At 40.1% G+C, this 17,098-nt stretch overlaps 1 protein-coding gene across 1 annotated transcript in view; it reads left to right on the top strand.

Moving 5' to 3' along the window:
- Rtc1 (RNA terminal phosphate cyclase 1) overlaps window positions 1-17,098 on the top strand; it is an 88,736-nt gene that overhangs the window by 53,852 nt on the left and 17,786 nt on the right. Inside the window, exon 6 of the mRNA XM_070080044.1 lies at window positions 6,327-6,582. Within this exon, the coding sequence (XP_069936145.1) occupies window positions 6,327-6,582 (256 nt within the window). The remainder of the gene's footprint in view (window positions 1-6,326; window positions 6,583-17,098) is intronic.

Genomic DNA, 17,098 nt, shown 5'->3' with positions numbered 1-17,098 from the left:
CATATATGATGTTTGGTAAATATTTTTTTTCTCAGTTTGTTGGGCTATCTTATTGAAACTTGGACAATGTATGATGGAAAGATGCTTCTTAATGTACACCAAAAATGAAAAAAAAATCAGACGATAAATAACGGAGTTCACTTCTCAGCCATTAGCCATCCCTTAGCGGTATAATTTGGTATGGTTTTTATGGTTGTATTCTCGATTGTTTGGTCTCATTTCATAGAATGGAAGATGTATTACAGAAATAGATATGATTCTGATTGGTTTCATGAAGAAAAGTGCCTTGAAATTCAGCTCAAAGTAGCGGAAATGTTCGAGTTTTGCTGATGTTCAATGAACTTTCTTGTGTAAGTCAAGTTGGTTTACTATTAAGTGTATTCTAACCTAATCACTCTGTAATCCAGCAAACTCAGCAATCTGGTACACTACAGGTCCCAATGATGCCAGATACTGCCAGCCAATACTGTAAATACCGAATTACAGAAAATATCTACCTGGATGAGGACTAACAAACTTACACTAAACATTGACAAAACCTACTTCATTCAGTTTGGTAAGAGAGCTACAGATGTCCCTCTTAACATAATGATAAACGGATCACCTATCACAAAGCTAACAGAGGGAAAATTCTTAGGAATCCACCTTGATAATAGACTCAAATTTCATACACATATACAACAAATTTCTAAGAAAATTTCCAAGACCGTAGGCATACTATCGAAGATACGGTACTATGTTCCACAGTCAGCCCTCCTGGCCCTATATCACTCTTATTTACCCCTATCTCACCTATGGAATTTGTGCATGAGGCTCAACAACAATTAACCATCTCAGACCACTAATTACCCAACAAAAGGCTGCAGTCAGAATGATAACAAATTCCCACTACAGGCAGTACACTCCACCAATAATCAAAACACTAAACCTACTCACCATACAAAACATCCTTACTTATTACTGCACCTATTACATACATAGAACACTTAACTCTGATATTAACCCTCCCCTCAAACATCTCCTTGCCATCCTCAACAGAACACATGACCATAACACAAGGCACAGATCACTCTTTGATGTTCCTCGTGTCCATCTCACGCTATGCAAAAACTCAATGCACATAAAAGGCCCTAAAATCTGGAATTCATTACCTGTAAATATAAAAGAAACACTACCTGCTTTTAAATTCAAGTCTCTTCTCAAAGATCACTTACTCACCCAAAACCAAATAAATACTGAATAACTGAACCTTATAAATTGTATATCTTAAATGTTTCTCACAATTGCTTCACATAAATGTTAAACCTAAGACCCAATCTAACTTTGTTATTTTTTAAATACACTACCTAACAGAATACTCCATTCTACTGAATGTACAGCAATGCATGCAACCATATGACCTGTCTTTGTAATACTCATTTGTGCTTTATTGTTATCTGTTTACAATAATGTTTTACCACTGATTACATCATTGCTTAGTTAATCTTAAGTTAATTTTAAGCCAGCCCATAATGCTATGCATACAAGTGGCTTTGGCATGCTGCTCTTAACTGTATTTTTTTGTACCTCTGTATGTATATTCAAATTATTAAATAAATAAATAAATAAATTTGTGATGGCAGACCTTTACTGTACAGTGGTCCCTCAATTATCGTCCTTAATCCATTCCTGGAAGTGGGACTATTATCGAAATAGACGATTTTCGAATCAATTTTCCCCATAAGAAATAATGTAAATCCAATTAATTTGTTCCAGACACCCAGAAGTATCAACAACAATTTTTTTTTTTACCTAAAAGATAGACTTACATGCACAAAAGAATGAACATTCAACATGAGTTACCTTTATTGAAGGCTGTTGTTGATGAATGGAAGACAGGGAGGAGGAGAGAGGGAAGAGAGGTTATTGTTTGGAAGGGAAATCCTCCTCCATAAGGACTCTAGGTCACTTCAGGGGTCACTTCCCTAGCATAAATATAGATTTACATGCAGAAAAAAATGCCAAATAAATGTAAAGCACTAATAAAATGTATAAATGAACATTGATAATAGGGGTAGTTGATGAGTGGAATGGTCTGCCTAGTAGGGTGATCGAAGCTAAAACATTGGGTAGTTTCAAATTTAGGTTGGATAAATACATTAGTGAGAGGGGTTGGATTTGAGTCGGACTTGCACCTGAGCTTAGTGCTTGGGTAGCATTTGTTCTGTTAGTGGGTTGGATTTGTGAAGGACCGGCCTAGTATGGACCAACAGGCTTATTGCAGTGTTCCTCCTTTCTTATGTTCTTATTGGAGACTTGTTTGTGTGAGGGAGGGATGGCAAGTTTATTGTTGGAGAATATGACACTAATATCAACTCTATGGCTTATTTATCTGTCACAATTCAACTAATATGACATAATAAACAATATTAATAACATAGAAACATGGAATATTCTCTAGAATGAATAAAATAAGTCATTACGTATGTCACAAGAGGTGTTGTGTTGTTGTTGGGTATATAAGGGCCACTGAGAGTAAGCTGTCCATAATGGTGGTGAAGCAGCAGCTGAGGCGGCAGTGTTTTCTGTAGCCCTATATAACTCCAACAACATTGGAGGAGTTGGTAGAACCGCTGAATCACTAAAGAAAGAACCCTCTACCACCATCACTACAACCTTCTACCACTATTACAACTGTTACCACCATCACTACTACCTTCTACAATCATCACTACCACCATCAACCACTATCACAACTGCTTCCACTCTACCACCACCACCTTTGTATTTTTCTACAAACTTTTTCATAAATTATATGTGTTTCTCACATTCTTTACCAAAGGGCTGGCACTAGAAGCTTTCTTTGGAGCCATGGTAGCTTATTTAGCACTTGCAAGCACTAAAATCAATGGAATATTATGAAATATTTCGTAGGAGCAAGTGAGGGGACCGTCGCTCACTGGTAAACAATGGCACACTGGCTGGGAAGGCAGGCCCAGGCGGCTCAGAGCATGAGTACGCGTCCCAGACGAAGGACGATTAGCGAGTTAACGGACCATTTGTGAGCCAATGTTTAGACGAAATAACGGGACTGTTTCTGAAATGGACGACTTTCAGGCCGGATGATTATCGAGGGACTACTGTATTTGTTTTGCTTTTAAGATATTACTAGAATGAGAGAGAGATGACATTATTGCTACTGTGTTAATATGAACACTTCTTCATGGATGTAGGGAAAATATCTAAATACGCTATTTTTGAATGAGAGGAGTTATATTCAGTAATATATTTAAATGATTAGTAAAAAGGTTGACCAAAAGATGGAGGGATGTATTAGAGCAGAAATATATAGGATATTTTTCTGGAATGTATTATGGAGTCATGAGTTTTGCTTAGACTTTGATTCTCAAATCTTGCATTTTTCTTACCACATTGACAATTTCCCAGCAAGTGTGTGAATGTCGTAATTCAAATGGCCCTCTGAACTGCAGTATCTCTGTAGACAGCCTGTACTGTCTGCACAGACAGCCCATGCTGTCTGCCAGCTTAGTTCATATTTCGCGCACTAAGGTGCTGCCCTGTGTAGCCAGGCCTCTCGGTGGGCACGCCAGCCTGCCTGCCCTTGCCACGCTCTCACTCTGGCGACACCCATCACTCAGTCAAGAAGGCCTACTCTCTCTCTCTCGTGGGCATGGCCCTCCTGGGCCATGGGCACAACACACAAGCCTGTGTACCCACCACGACTTAACAATAAAGTAAGAAGCCTCCGAAGAAGATATATCATTTGAACCCCGCTACCATACTACCAATAAACCCATTAAACATTGGTAGCAGCGGTGGTCGCAGCAGTTGTTTGCCCGGAGAGAGGAAGGAAGGTATGAAGTCATCTTCACTTTATCGCCCTATACAAGAAGCATCCGTCTCTCAACGAGTTATCCTGAAGTCGTGTCTGCACGTTTGAGCATCCAGACACAGGTACAAGCAGGATCTAGCCGAAATTTGCCAAATTTCTTCGAGAATTGTAAGTGGCGTCCCAGTGACCCCACGCTACAGCGTCCCACGCTGTTTCTCAAGTCACGTGTTCAGCATCACTTGTATGTTGCTGTTGTTGTTCAGCTCAGCACAGCTGTTTCAGCAAGCCTGAGGTGAGTTTTGTGGTGATTTCTGCATCCAGTGTGTTTCTCCACGTGTTTGTAGGAGGAGGAGGAAGTGGCTGTTCCTTGCCTCGCCCTGCTGTACTCTCACACCTCACCAGCCTACCATACACCACTCACCACTACTCACTCCCTCTGCTGTGTTTTCTGCTGTTTTTCTTGTGATTCGTCGCCAGAGCTGTGTATCCGAGTGCCCGAGGCCACTCGAAGCCACGCGGATCAGCATGCCATGTAGATCCCGACGCCACGTTGGGTGTGGACGAAGCCATGTGAGTTACCGAGCCAGATGTCCCATTCCACATGCTGTGGTCTGCTGCCCTCATCACACTGATGTCACCGACGATGCTCCCCGACTTCATGACATCACGATGTCTGCCTGACGTCACCTCGAGATGTCTGCTGACGTCACCTCGCGACATCACGCCTGACATCACAGGATGTCACATCGAGTGTTTCTAGTAATTATTTTAGTATTGTCGAGAAGATTGAGAGAAGATATATGTCTTGTGTTAATTAATTCCTCTCAGTCAGTGTTCTCACATGTTAGTGTACCGCATGTACTGCGGGGTGTGTGTAGTTTCCGTGTGTCCAGTGAGGTCTGCGGCCAGACTTGAGTAGCACCACTGTGCTAAGTCACCCGATGTGACCAGTGCGTTTGACAGTTATCAGACAGCCCTGAGTGTTTGCGCCCCTCTTGTACAGAAAGCTTTTATGCCCGTCGCTCATGATGTTCTGCAGAATCGTACCTGCTACGATTCCCATCGAGATTTGTTTCACTTCACCTCCAGACCTTCAGAATGCAGTTATATGTAGAGAAACAAGTCTGGGGACGCTTAGACTAACCTCTGCTATAACTCCAACTGCCAAGAGAAGGACACTTGTCAAGCCGCAGTTAGCTTTGTCGGCAGGCGCTGTCAGCCTCGTGACAAGCTTCAGTGAGCAGCCTGCACAAAGAAGATGTCACTTTGACTGCTAGCTCTCTCACTGCAGTCTGGTGTATGATGTTACGACTCCCAGATGTTTCGCCCAGTCGTCTCTGCCACGACTCGCTCCACAACTCGCTTCACGCTCGCTGGCAGTGACAGCCCAGCGAGAGTACCAATCGACAAGTGTCCTCTTGAGTCGCTTGCCAGAAGTCTTGCCCAGTTGCCGAGTTTTGTCGACGCCTCACTCGAGGGCACCAGCATGTCGTGCCCCAGGTTGAATGAAAACCTGCAGCGATTCCTACGATGACTGCTTCACCGTTCCAGAGGAGATCATACCCTGTTACGTCACAGCTCAGCCGCAGCGATGTCTCCCGTGTTGCAGTATCTGTCCAGACGCAGGAAGGTGCGCAGTGATGCCCTTCGACGCTCACTGCCTATGACCACGATGTTTAGCACACCCCACATGTTTTTTTCTTCCCTCCCCGTAGGAAGTTTTTTTTTTCCATGTCCATATGTATATACATGTTTTTATTTTGTGTACTGTGCCCTGTTCCTACGAGAGAGAGACCGAGTTTTTTTTTTACCACCACTATTGTCGCGTCGGGACGATGCGCGGTAGGTGGCCGAGCATATGTAGACAGCCTGTACTGTCTGCACAGACAGCCCATGCTGTCTGCCAGCTTAGTTCATATTTCGCGCACTAAGGTGCTGCCCTGTGTAGCCAGGCCTCTCGGTGGGCATGCCAGCCTGCCTGCCCTTGCCACGCTCTCACTCTGGCGACACCCATCACTCAGTCAAGAACTGTCCACTCCTCTCTCCCTCGTGGGCATGGCCCCTACCGGGCCATGGGCACAACACAAGCCTGTGTACCCACCACGACTTAACAATAAAGTAAGAAGCCTCCGAAGAAGAAGTATATCCTTTTCCACCCGCTTTCATCCTACCAAACAAACCCATTAAACATCTCCAGCCATCTTTCAGAGTGCAGGCACTGTGTTGATATGTATATTTTTAAGACACCAGTCATTTCCCACGAAGGTAGAATGCCCCAACCAAAAAAAAAAAAAAATAGAGGAAACTCATTCACTGTCATTCATGCAGTCGTTTTCCTGCCAGAACTCTGAAACTCACCTTTCCTTCAGAGTACAGGCACTGTACTTCCCCACCTCCACCACTCAAGTCCAATTTGTATACAGTACTATATAATATAATTAAGGGATAAGAATACCAACAATGTCAGTTGATCTGTTTATTCATATTATTGTAGGTTTTGGCTTGTGTGCAGTAGCAGAAACAAACATGGGATCATTTTTATGTGCTGAAGCCATGTCTAATGCTCCTGAAGAAGATTCTGCAACAAAGCTTCCTGAGGATGTTGGCAGAGAGGCAGCTTGGAGGCTGCTGGAGGAAATTTACCGTGGTGGCTGTGTGGATACTATCTGTCAACCTTTTGTGCTCCTTTGTATGGCATTAACACCTAAAGATGTGTCCAAAATTGTTTTAGGACCTCTTGCTCCATATACGTAAGTACTGCACCCTATGTTATTATTATTATTAGTAGTAGTATTATTATTTAACACACTGGCCATTTTCCACTGAGGTAGGGTGACCCAAAAAAGAAGAAACACTTTCACCATCACGTACTCCATTACTGTCTTTCTAGAGGCATTCCAACATTACAGCTCAGATGCCTCTCCAACCTGCAGTATCCCCACCCTTCCTTCAGAGTGTATGCACTGGACTTTCCACCTCCAGGACTCGAGTTTGATTCACCCGTTTCCCTGAATTCCTTCACAAATGTTACCCTACTTGTGCTCTAACAGGAAGTCAAGTCATAAAAATACTTGCCTTCACTTACTTCTGTCTAACATGTTCACACAGACCTGTTGGATATCCAGAACCCTCACATACAAAACTTTTGCCCCTTTCTTCCAACCTTTCCTAAGATGACTCCTACCCCTCCTTCCCTCTACTAAAGATTTATACACCTTCCAATTTATCCTATTTTGCTCCATCCTCTCTAAATGTCCAAACCACTTCAATAACCTCTCCTCAGCCCTCTAGATAATACTTTTAGTAACCTGTTTTCTGTTCTCCATATTATAAATTTTCTGCATGATATTCAGACCACACATTGCCCCCAGGTATAACATGTATACTGCCTCCTGCCTCTTTGCAAAATTTAAAACCCATGTTTCACACCCATATAAGAGTGCTGGTACCACTATGCTTTGATACTATCTCTTTTTTGCCTCCTTGAATAATCTTTTGTACAGATGCCTCAGTACACCATCCACTTTTTTTTCCTCATTAATTTTGTGGTTCACCTCATCTTTCATAGACTTGTCCACCAACAAGTCCACTCCGAAATACCTGAACACATTCACTTCCTCCATACTCCCTCCTTCCAGTCGGATACACAGTCCTTCATTACTTAATTTTTTTGTTACTCATCACCTTGCTGTTTCCTATGTTCATTTTTAAAATTTCTTACCTTTACATCCCTTCCCAAATTCATCCACCAACCTTTGCAACTTCTCTTCAGTCTCTCCCAAAAGTGCTGTGTTATTGGCAAAAAACATCTGTGACAACTCCCACATTGCATTTGTTTCTTTATCTTTTAATTCTGCCCCTCCCCCCAATGCCCTAGCATTCACTTCTTTTACAGTCCCATTTATAAATATGTTAAATAGCCATGGTAACATAACACATCCCTACTAGAAAATAATTTCCCTCTCTCCTACATATGCTAACCTGAGCCTCACTGTTCTTATGAAAACTTCTTCTTTTCTTCTTTCAACAAACCGGCCGTATCCCACTGAGGCGGGGTGGCCCTAAAGGAAAAACAAAAGTTTCTCCTTTTACATTTAGTAATATATACAGGAGAAGGGGTTACTAGCCCCTTGCTCCCGGCATTTTAGTTGCCTCTTACAACACGCATGGCTTACGGAGGAAGAATTCTGTTCCACTTCCCCATGGAGATAAGAGGACATAAACAAGAATAAGAACTAGAAGGAAAATAGAATAAAACCCAGAGGGATGTGTATATATGTGCTTGTACATGTATGTGTAGTGTGACCTAAGTGTAAGTAGAAGTAGCAAGATGTACCTGAAATCTTGCATGTTTATGAGACAAAAAAGGACACCAGCAATCCTACCATCATGTAAAACAATTACAGGCTTTCGTTTTACGCTCATTTGGCAGGACGGTAGTACCCCCCTGGGTGGTTGCTGTCTACCAACCTTCTAGTGTAGTGTGACCTAAGTGTAAGTAGAAGTAGCAAGATGTACCTGAAATCTTGCATGTTTATGAGACAAAAAAGGACACCAGCAATCCTACCATCATGTAAAACAATTACAGGCTTTCGTTTTACGCTCATTTGGCAGGACGGTAGTACCCCCCTGGGTGGTTGCTGTCTACCAACCTTCTACCTACATCTTATGAAAACTTAACTGCATTAAATGAACAACCACCTTTTCCATATACTTGCAACATTTGCCACATTGCTTCCCTGTCCTCCCTATCATATACCTTTTCTATATCCATAAATGCACTGAAAACTTCCTCATTTTTATCCATATATTGTTCACTTATATTCTTCAATAACAACACAAGGACTGTACCTCACAAATCCTTATTAAAACCTCATTGTTCATGAATGATCCTGTTCTCTGTCTTATCCTTAATTCTTTCAAAAATAACTGTTCCATACACTTTACCTGGTATACTCATTAGACTTTCTTTTTTAACATGTTGGCCATCTCCCACTGAGACAGGGTGACACGAAAAAGAAAAAATGCTTTCACCATCATTCAATACTATCATCATCATTCATACATAATCACTGACTTTGCAGAGGTGTCCAGATATGACAGTTTAGATGTCACTCCAAATAGCCAATATCCCAAATACCCCTTTCATAGTGCAGGCATTGTATGTCCCACCTCTAGGACTCAAGTCTGGCTTATTCCTCAATAAATTTTACACTCTTTTATCCCCTTTTCCTCTATACAAAGGGACTATGCATGCTTATTTTTATTGAATAAATGCACCAACCACTCCTAAACTATATCCACACCTGCTCTTAACATTTCTGCCTTGATCCCATCACTCCCAACTTCTTTACCCTCTTTCATTCTATACTCACTTCCTCACATATCTTCCTCATATTCATATCTAGCTCTCTTCTTCACTCCTAAAAGATGTTGTACCTCTTTGCCCAGTGCATGAAATCATTGCCTCCCTCTCTTCATCAACATTTAATAGCTCTTCAAAATATTCCCTCCATCTTCCCAATACTTCAGCTTTCCCATCCAATAACTTTTCTCTTTGTTTTTAACTGTTAGATCCATTCATTCCCCAGCTTTCTCAACTTATTAATCTCACTTTTCTTATTTGCAGCAAAATTTGTTGACAAAACCCACCCATTCTCTCACGTGCTCTCCTTTTACATTCCCCCACCACTCTCTTAATGTCTTGTTTACCCTTCATATACTCCACCCTCCTTATGTCACTTCTGCTTTGCAAAAGCCTCCCATATGCTTGCTTTTTTCCCTTGCCACTATTTTTATTTCATCATTCCACCAGTCACTCCTCTCCTTCATCCACTCTCATATATCCACAAACTTCTCCTGCACTCGAACTGCATTCTTATAAGTAAGTAAGTAAGTAAGTTTATTCAGGTATACACAAATACAGTTACATAGAATTATCATACATAGCAGCATATGTGTAGAGAACCTAGGATAACCCAAAAAAGTCAGACAGAGTGACTTATTTCCATTGGGGTCCTTTTACCTTATTATTATAATATAAAGGTTATAATATTTTCTTATTATTCTACAATGAAGATAACATCTTATTATCATACTAAAAAGACTATCTACTACACGAGGGTCATTAAGACTATCTACAATACGAGGGTCATTACTAGGAATAAGGTAAAATTTACACGTATGTTAGCTAAAAAATAAAAAAATAATTCCCCTCCCTTTCTGTAGCTACATTCATCAGACACCTTTTGGCACTCTTCTTGAACTGGTTCATGCTATGACTGGCTTTGACATGTGCGGGTAGTCTGTTCCATTCCTTTATTGCTGTACCATAAAAGGTGTTTGAAGCCTGGCCACTGACTGTGGGTTGTGCTCTCTCCCCCTAGTACTATGATTGCTTTGGTTCCCAACCTTGACAAAATTGACAGCAAGATATTCTGGACACTGTTTGTGAGCAATTTTGTATACATGATTTAGCTTCAGCTGTTTTACTCTGTCTTCAACATTCAGCATATCCAACTGCTGTAATTCATTCTGGCCTACATGCTCTCTTGGACACAGGCCCAGGATGAATCTTACAATTTTGTTCTGGGTGATTTGCAGTCTATTTTTCAGTTTTTTTTTGTCAAGGCAGAGTACCATGAAGAGCAAGCGTAATCCATATGACACTGTATAAGGGCTAGACATAGGGTCCTGCGAGCCTCAGTAGGTAGACACTGTGCTTGTCTATACAGGAACTTCAGTCTGGCATTCGCTTTCGTTACTACACTGTTCCCTATCAATTCTCCTGACATGCATGGGTCAAAGGGGATTCCCAGATATTTTACTGATGAAACCAAAGTGATGGTCTCCCCATTACACTGGACATTAAAATTATTTACCCTTCTCAGTTTATGTTTCGTGCCAAAGAGAATGACTTCAGTTTTCCCGAGGTGTAATGATAGTTTGTTGTCTACTAACCATTTGCTGCAGGACTCCAGTTCCAGTGTTAATACATTAGCTATATCTTGTGGATCTTTACCTGACACTAACAGAGCACTGTCATCTGCATACAGTAGGAGTTTGCACTTGATACTGATAGGCATGTCATTGACATAACATAAGAATAATAAGGGACCCAGAATACTTACTACCTTGGGGAACTCCACATGCTATCGGCAGGGATTCTGATTCCGCTTTGTTGATTTTGACAATTTGTCTCCTGTTGCTAAGGTAGGACTTAAACCTGTCTATAGAACCTATACCGATAGCTTAAAGTTTCTTACATAATATATTGTGGTTGACAGTATCGATCAGATTAATTAGGGAGGTATTGGTTGAGTAAGATCTTCTAAAGCCCGATTGATAGCTATGGAGAATGTTGTTGTTATTAACCCTTTCATGGTCCAGAGGCCAAATTTCAGTGTGCACCAGGGTCCAAGAATTTTCAAAAAAATAATTTTATTTTTTCTTATAAAATGGTAGAAAATCTGTTTCTGAAGGTAGTAAAATAAAAAGTACAAAATTTGATGGAAAATTGATGAAATTATGCTCTCGCGAATTTTGATGTGTCAGCGATATTTACGCATCGGCGATTTTGCCGACTTTAACTCCCATTTTAGGTCAATTACATTATTTCAGTCGACCAAATTCTTAGCTATTTCACTAGTATTACTTCTATCGATTGAGCACAAGAAATCGCCAAGTCAACTGTTTCAACTACAAAATAAAGTGATCGGAAATTGGTAATTTGGCCAATTTAATGCAAAGTTCAAAATATTCCAATTTCAAAATAGGGTCCAAAATAAACAATGCAGGCATTCCTGGCACTAAACTAACATTTCCTCTGTTTATTAGTTATGTTTTCAGGCTTTACAAATGAATTCCATTTTGATTTTTTATTCACATAATGAATTTTTATTCGAACCAAAAAACAGAAGATTTACTGTTATGCAATATTGTAATAATTGTATAAATAATATCACCACATTTGTGAATGTATATTAGACCCACCAGCTGGCGTGTATTAGATGTGTGAGGTCATTTGTTTACTCGAACATCGGCAAAAATTTAACATTTTCGTTACTTTGAGCTCAGTTTCAAGCCATTTCCAGTATTAAAACCAATCAAAATCATCTCTATTTCTGTAATATATCTTCCTTTCTATCAAATTAGACCAAGAAATCACAAATACAACTATAAAAAACATGCAAAAAACACTGCAGTCGCTGTTTTAACCCTTTCAGGGTCCAAGGCCCAAATCTGAAGTGGTGCCCCAGTGTCCAAGAATTTTCAAAAAAAAAATTTGTTATTTTTTCTTATGAAATCGTAGAGAATCTTTTTGTGAAGGTAATAAAACAAAAAGTACGAAATTTGGTGGAAAATTGACGAAATTATGCTCTCGTGAATTTTGATGTGTCAGCGATATTTACAAATCGGCGATTTTGCCGACTTTGACTCCCATTTTAGGCCAATTACATTATTCCAATCAACCAAATTCTTAGCTATTTCACTAGTATTACTTCTATTCTATCGATTGAGCACAAGAAATCGCCAAGTCAACTGTTTCAACTACAAAATAAAGTGATTGGAAATTGTTAATTTGGCCAATTTAACACAAAGTTCTAAATATTCTAATTTCAAAATAGGCTCCAGAATAAACAATGTAGGTATTCCTGGAACTAAACTAACATTTCCTCTGTTCATTAGTTACATTTTGAGGCTTTACAAATGAATTCCATTTTGATTTTTTATTCAGATAATGAATTTTTATTCACACCAAAAAATAGAAGATTTACTGTTATGCAATACTGTAATAATTGTATAAATATCATCACCATATTTGTGAATGTATATTAGACCCACCAGCTGACGTGTATTAGATGTGTGAGGTCGTTTGTTTACTCTTGAATATCGGCAAAAATTTAACATTTCCGCTACTTTGAACTCAGTTTCAAGCCATTTCCAGTGCTAAAACCAATCAAAATCATCTCTATTTCTGTAATATGTCTTCCATTCTATCAAATGAGACCAAGAAATCGCAAATACAACTATAAAAAACATACGAAAAAACACTGCAAAGTCGCTGTTTTAATCGAAAAATCATGATTTCAGTTTTTTTCTCTCATTATACACAGTGTGCTGCAGGATATGTTTTATGTGGTGCACACATACCACATAGATGTATTCTCTCATATCTAGGCCCAAATGTACCACTCACAGTTTATCAGAGTGAGCTGAGCTCATGACGTAGATCTACGGTTTGGACCCTGAACGTAAAGCCGTAGATCTACGGGACGGACCCTGAAAGGGTTAATTGAAAATTACGGTCTCAGTTTTTTTTTCTCTCATTATGCACTCTGTGCTGCAGGATTTGTTTTATGTGGTACACACATACCACATAGATGTATTCTCTCATATCTAGGCCCAAATTTACCGCTCGCAGTCGGTCAGTATGCTGAGATCAGTGGTCACCTGCGGTCATACCTGCCTAAGCTCTTGGGAGTTGGCGTGGGCTTGGATCAGTGGTCACCTGCGGTCATACCTGCCTAAGCTCTTGGGAGTTGGCGTGGGCTGTTACCAAGCACCATGGCTTGTTGTAGTGTTTTAGAATCTCAGGTTCAAGTGTTGAAGAAGGAGATTCTACTTCTTCAGGAGGAAAATTGGAGGCTGAAGCTTCACATAGATGAGTTTGGGAGCGAGTGTGAGAAGGATTTAGCTGGTAAGGAAGGAATGGTCACCAGCAGTGATAGTGGCAGCCGCTTTAAGTGGAAAGTGGTTCACAGTTCAGGAAGAAGGAAGATGAGGAGAGTTAATAGAGAAGATGTGACGGTAGGAAATTGATTCTCTGTTCTCCAAGACAAGTGTACTTCAGTGGTTAGTGAGGTTGAAGGTTCCACTGATTCCCCTGCTAATCAAGGTAAGAATATTTTAATAGTAGGCGATTCTCAGGCAAGATATATGGACCATGCATTTTGTAACAGAGACAGAAAGGTCAAACAGAGAGTGTGCTTTCCTGGAGCTGGTGTTGGTGATATCAGCAGGTTGGATAATATTATTGCAGGTAATGGGAACAAGCCCATTATCTGTCTTAGTGCTGGGGGTAATGACATTGGGGAGGGCAGGAGAGAGGAGCTGCTGGATAAGTACAGGTTAGCCATAGAAGTAGTTAGGTCTTAAGAGAGGGATCCCAGTCATATGTAGCATCTTGCCTAGAAAGGGAGTGGGCAATGAATGGATGTCTAGGGCAATTGGTATAAATTGCTGGCTAGACAGGTACTGCAAGGAACTTGCAATCCTGTTCATTGATAACTGGGACTTATTCTTTGGCAAACATGATATGTATGCAAGGGATGGGGTTCATCTCTCTGGGTATGGAGTGGTTGCATTAGCCAATTCAATTGAGAGGGTAATTCATGACTTGTCTAGGAATTTAAACTGATAGATTTTAGAGGTATGGGTGTTTGTGGGAAACAATCAGGTTGCAGCATTAGGGTTAAAAACAGCAGTTATTACTGGGATACCTCAGGGATATGTTTAAAAGACAATATTCAAAATAAAGTTGCTAGTAATCGCAAATCAATTGATCAACAAATAAAGAGAGATAGTAGAGGGCAACGAGTGACTAGCTCCCTTAGGGTTTACTATACAAATAGTAGGAGTCTAAGAAATAAGATAGATGAGCTAAGATTACTTGCAAGTGTAGGTAATATAGATATTATTGGTATAATAGAGACCTGGTTCAACCTGAAAGATAGAGAAATGCCTTCTGAATGCAACATACAGGGTTATAAACTATTCAACACTGATAGGGTCAACAGGAAGGGTGGTGGAGTGGCGATGTATGTCGGAGAAAATTTAAATTGTCTTAGACATGATATAAGATTAGAAACATCGAACACTGAATCTGTTTGGCTACAGTTTCTCAAGGGACGTGACAAATTAATTTTGGGTGTGATTTATAGGCCCCCAAACCTTGATAGGGAGTGCAGTAAGCTGTTATGGGACAAAATTCATAAGGCATCTAGATATGTAAATGTTGTGATAAAGGGAGATTTTAACTTTAGACAAATTGATTGGAACAATATGACAGGAAATCTTGAGTCTAGTGACTTTCTTGATAAGGTTCAGGATTGCTTTTTAGAACAGGTTGTGACAGAACCAACTAGAGGAACAGTCTGCTTGACTTGGTTCTTGCCAACAAAGATTCACTAATTAATAATCTTGAGGTTAATGATGAGCTTGGGGAAAGTGATCACAAACCACTTAGTTTCAGTATATCATGGAATTACCCACTGCAGTCTAATGTCTGTCAGAGATTTTCGCTTGGCCGACTTCATGGGACTGAAAAATTACCTGGGCGGGCTAAATTGGGATGTCCTGACTATGGGTCAGGTAGGTAATTTTGGTTGCCAATATGACGTTTTTCAGAGCATAGTTCTAGCTGCCCAGACAACTTTTGTTCCGAGTAGGGAAATTAGATCTAACAAAAATGATCCCAAATGGATGAACAATAGATTAAAACATCTCATTGGTCAAAAGAGAGGCATATATAGGCATATCAAAAGAGGGGATGGGCAGTTAAGAAACCAATATATTCAATTAAAGAGAGAAATAAAGAAAGGAATAAGAAAAGCAAAAAGAGATTGAGGCTAAGGTCGCAAGGGATTCAAAGACTAACCCAAAAGGGTTCTTTTAGGTATACAGAAGTCAGATTAGGGACAAAATTGGCCCACTTAAGAGTAACTCTGGTCAGATCACTGACAGTGATAAGGATATGTGTGAAATTCTCAATACCTACTTTATCTCAATTTTCACCCAGGAAAATACTTGCGATATTCCTGAAATAATAGATTATGTAGAACAGGATAATAAACTATGTACGATTGCAGTAACTAGTGACATGGTCCTCAGACAAATAGAGAAACTAAAACCTAACAAATCCCCAGGCCCTGAATAACTGTTTGCAAGGGTGTTAAAAGAATGTAAAGAGGAACTTAGCATACCTTTGGCTAATCTTTTTAACATATCACTACAAACTGGCATAGTGCCTGATAAGTGGAAAATGGCAAATGTAATACCTATTTACAAGGCAGGTGACAGGTCCTTGGCTTCGAACTATAGACCAATAAGCCTTACCTCCATAGTGGGAAAATTTATGGAATCAATAATTGCCGAAGCAGTTCGTAGCCATCTTGACAGACACAGATTGCAAAAAGGATTTAGGAGTTCTGGTTAGCAGTAATCTAAAACCAAGACAACAGTTCATTAGTGTTCACAATAAAGCTAACAGAATTCTTGGCTTCCTATCTAGAAGTATAAGTAATAGAAGTCCTCAGGTTGTTCAACTCTATATATCCTTGGTTAGGCCTCATTTAGACTATGCTGCTCAGTTCTGGTCACCGTATTACAGAATGGATATAAATGCTCTGGAAAACTTACAGAGGAGGATGACAAAGATGATCCCATGTATCAGAAATCTTCCCTATGAGGATAGACTGAGGGCCCTGAATCTGCACTCTCTCGAAAGGTGTAGAATTAGGGGGGATATGATCAAGGTGTATAAATGGAAAACAGGAATAAATAAAGGGGATGTAAATAGCATAGAGTGAGATTAACAAGTTAAGAAAGCCTAGAGAACAAATGGATTTGTCAGTTAAATATAGGAGAGGAGAGTTATTAAATGGAGAGTTAGAGGTATTGGGAAGATGGAGGGAATATTTTGAGGAATTGTTAAATGTTGATGAAGATAGAGAAGCTGTGATTTCGTGTATAGGGCAAGGAGGAACAACATCTTGTAGGAGTGAGGAAGAGCCAGTTGTGAGTGTGGGGGAAGTTCGTGAGGCAGTAGGTAAAATGAAAAGGGGTAAGGCAGCCGGGATTGATGGGATAAAGATAGAAATGTTAAAAGCAGGTGGGGATATAGTTTTGGAGTGGTTGGTGCAATTATTTAATAAATGTATGGAAGAGGGTAAGGTACCTAGGGATTGGCAGAGAGCATGCATAGTTCCTTTGTATAAAGGCAAAGGGGATAAAAGAGAGTGCAAAAATTATAGGGGGATAAGTCTGTTGAGTATACCTGGCAAAGTGTATGGTAGAGTTATTATTGAAAGAATTAAGAGTAAGACGGAGAATAGGATAGCAGATGAACAAGGAGGCTTTAGGAAAGGTAGGGGGTGTGTGGACCAGGTGTTTGCAGTGAAACATATAAGTGAACAGTATTTAGATAAGGCTAAAGAGGTCTTTGTGGCATTTATGAATTTGGAAAAGGCGTATGACAGGGTGGAT

The sequence above is a fragment of the Cherax quadricarinatus genome, unplaced genomic scaffold (assembly GCF_038502225.1).
Source record: "Cherax quadricarinatus isolate ZL_2023a unplaced genomic scaffold, ASM3850222v1 Contig98, whole genome shotgun sequence".
NCBI lineage: Eukaryota > Metazoa > Arthropoda > Malacostraca > Decapoda > Parastacidae > Cherax > Cherax quadricarinatus.
This window is presented reverse-complemented; position numbering and strand designations above follow the sequence as displayed.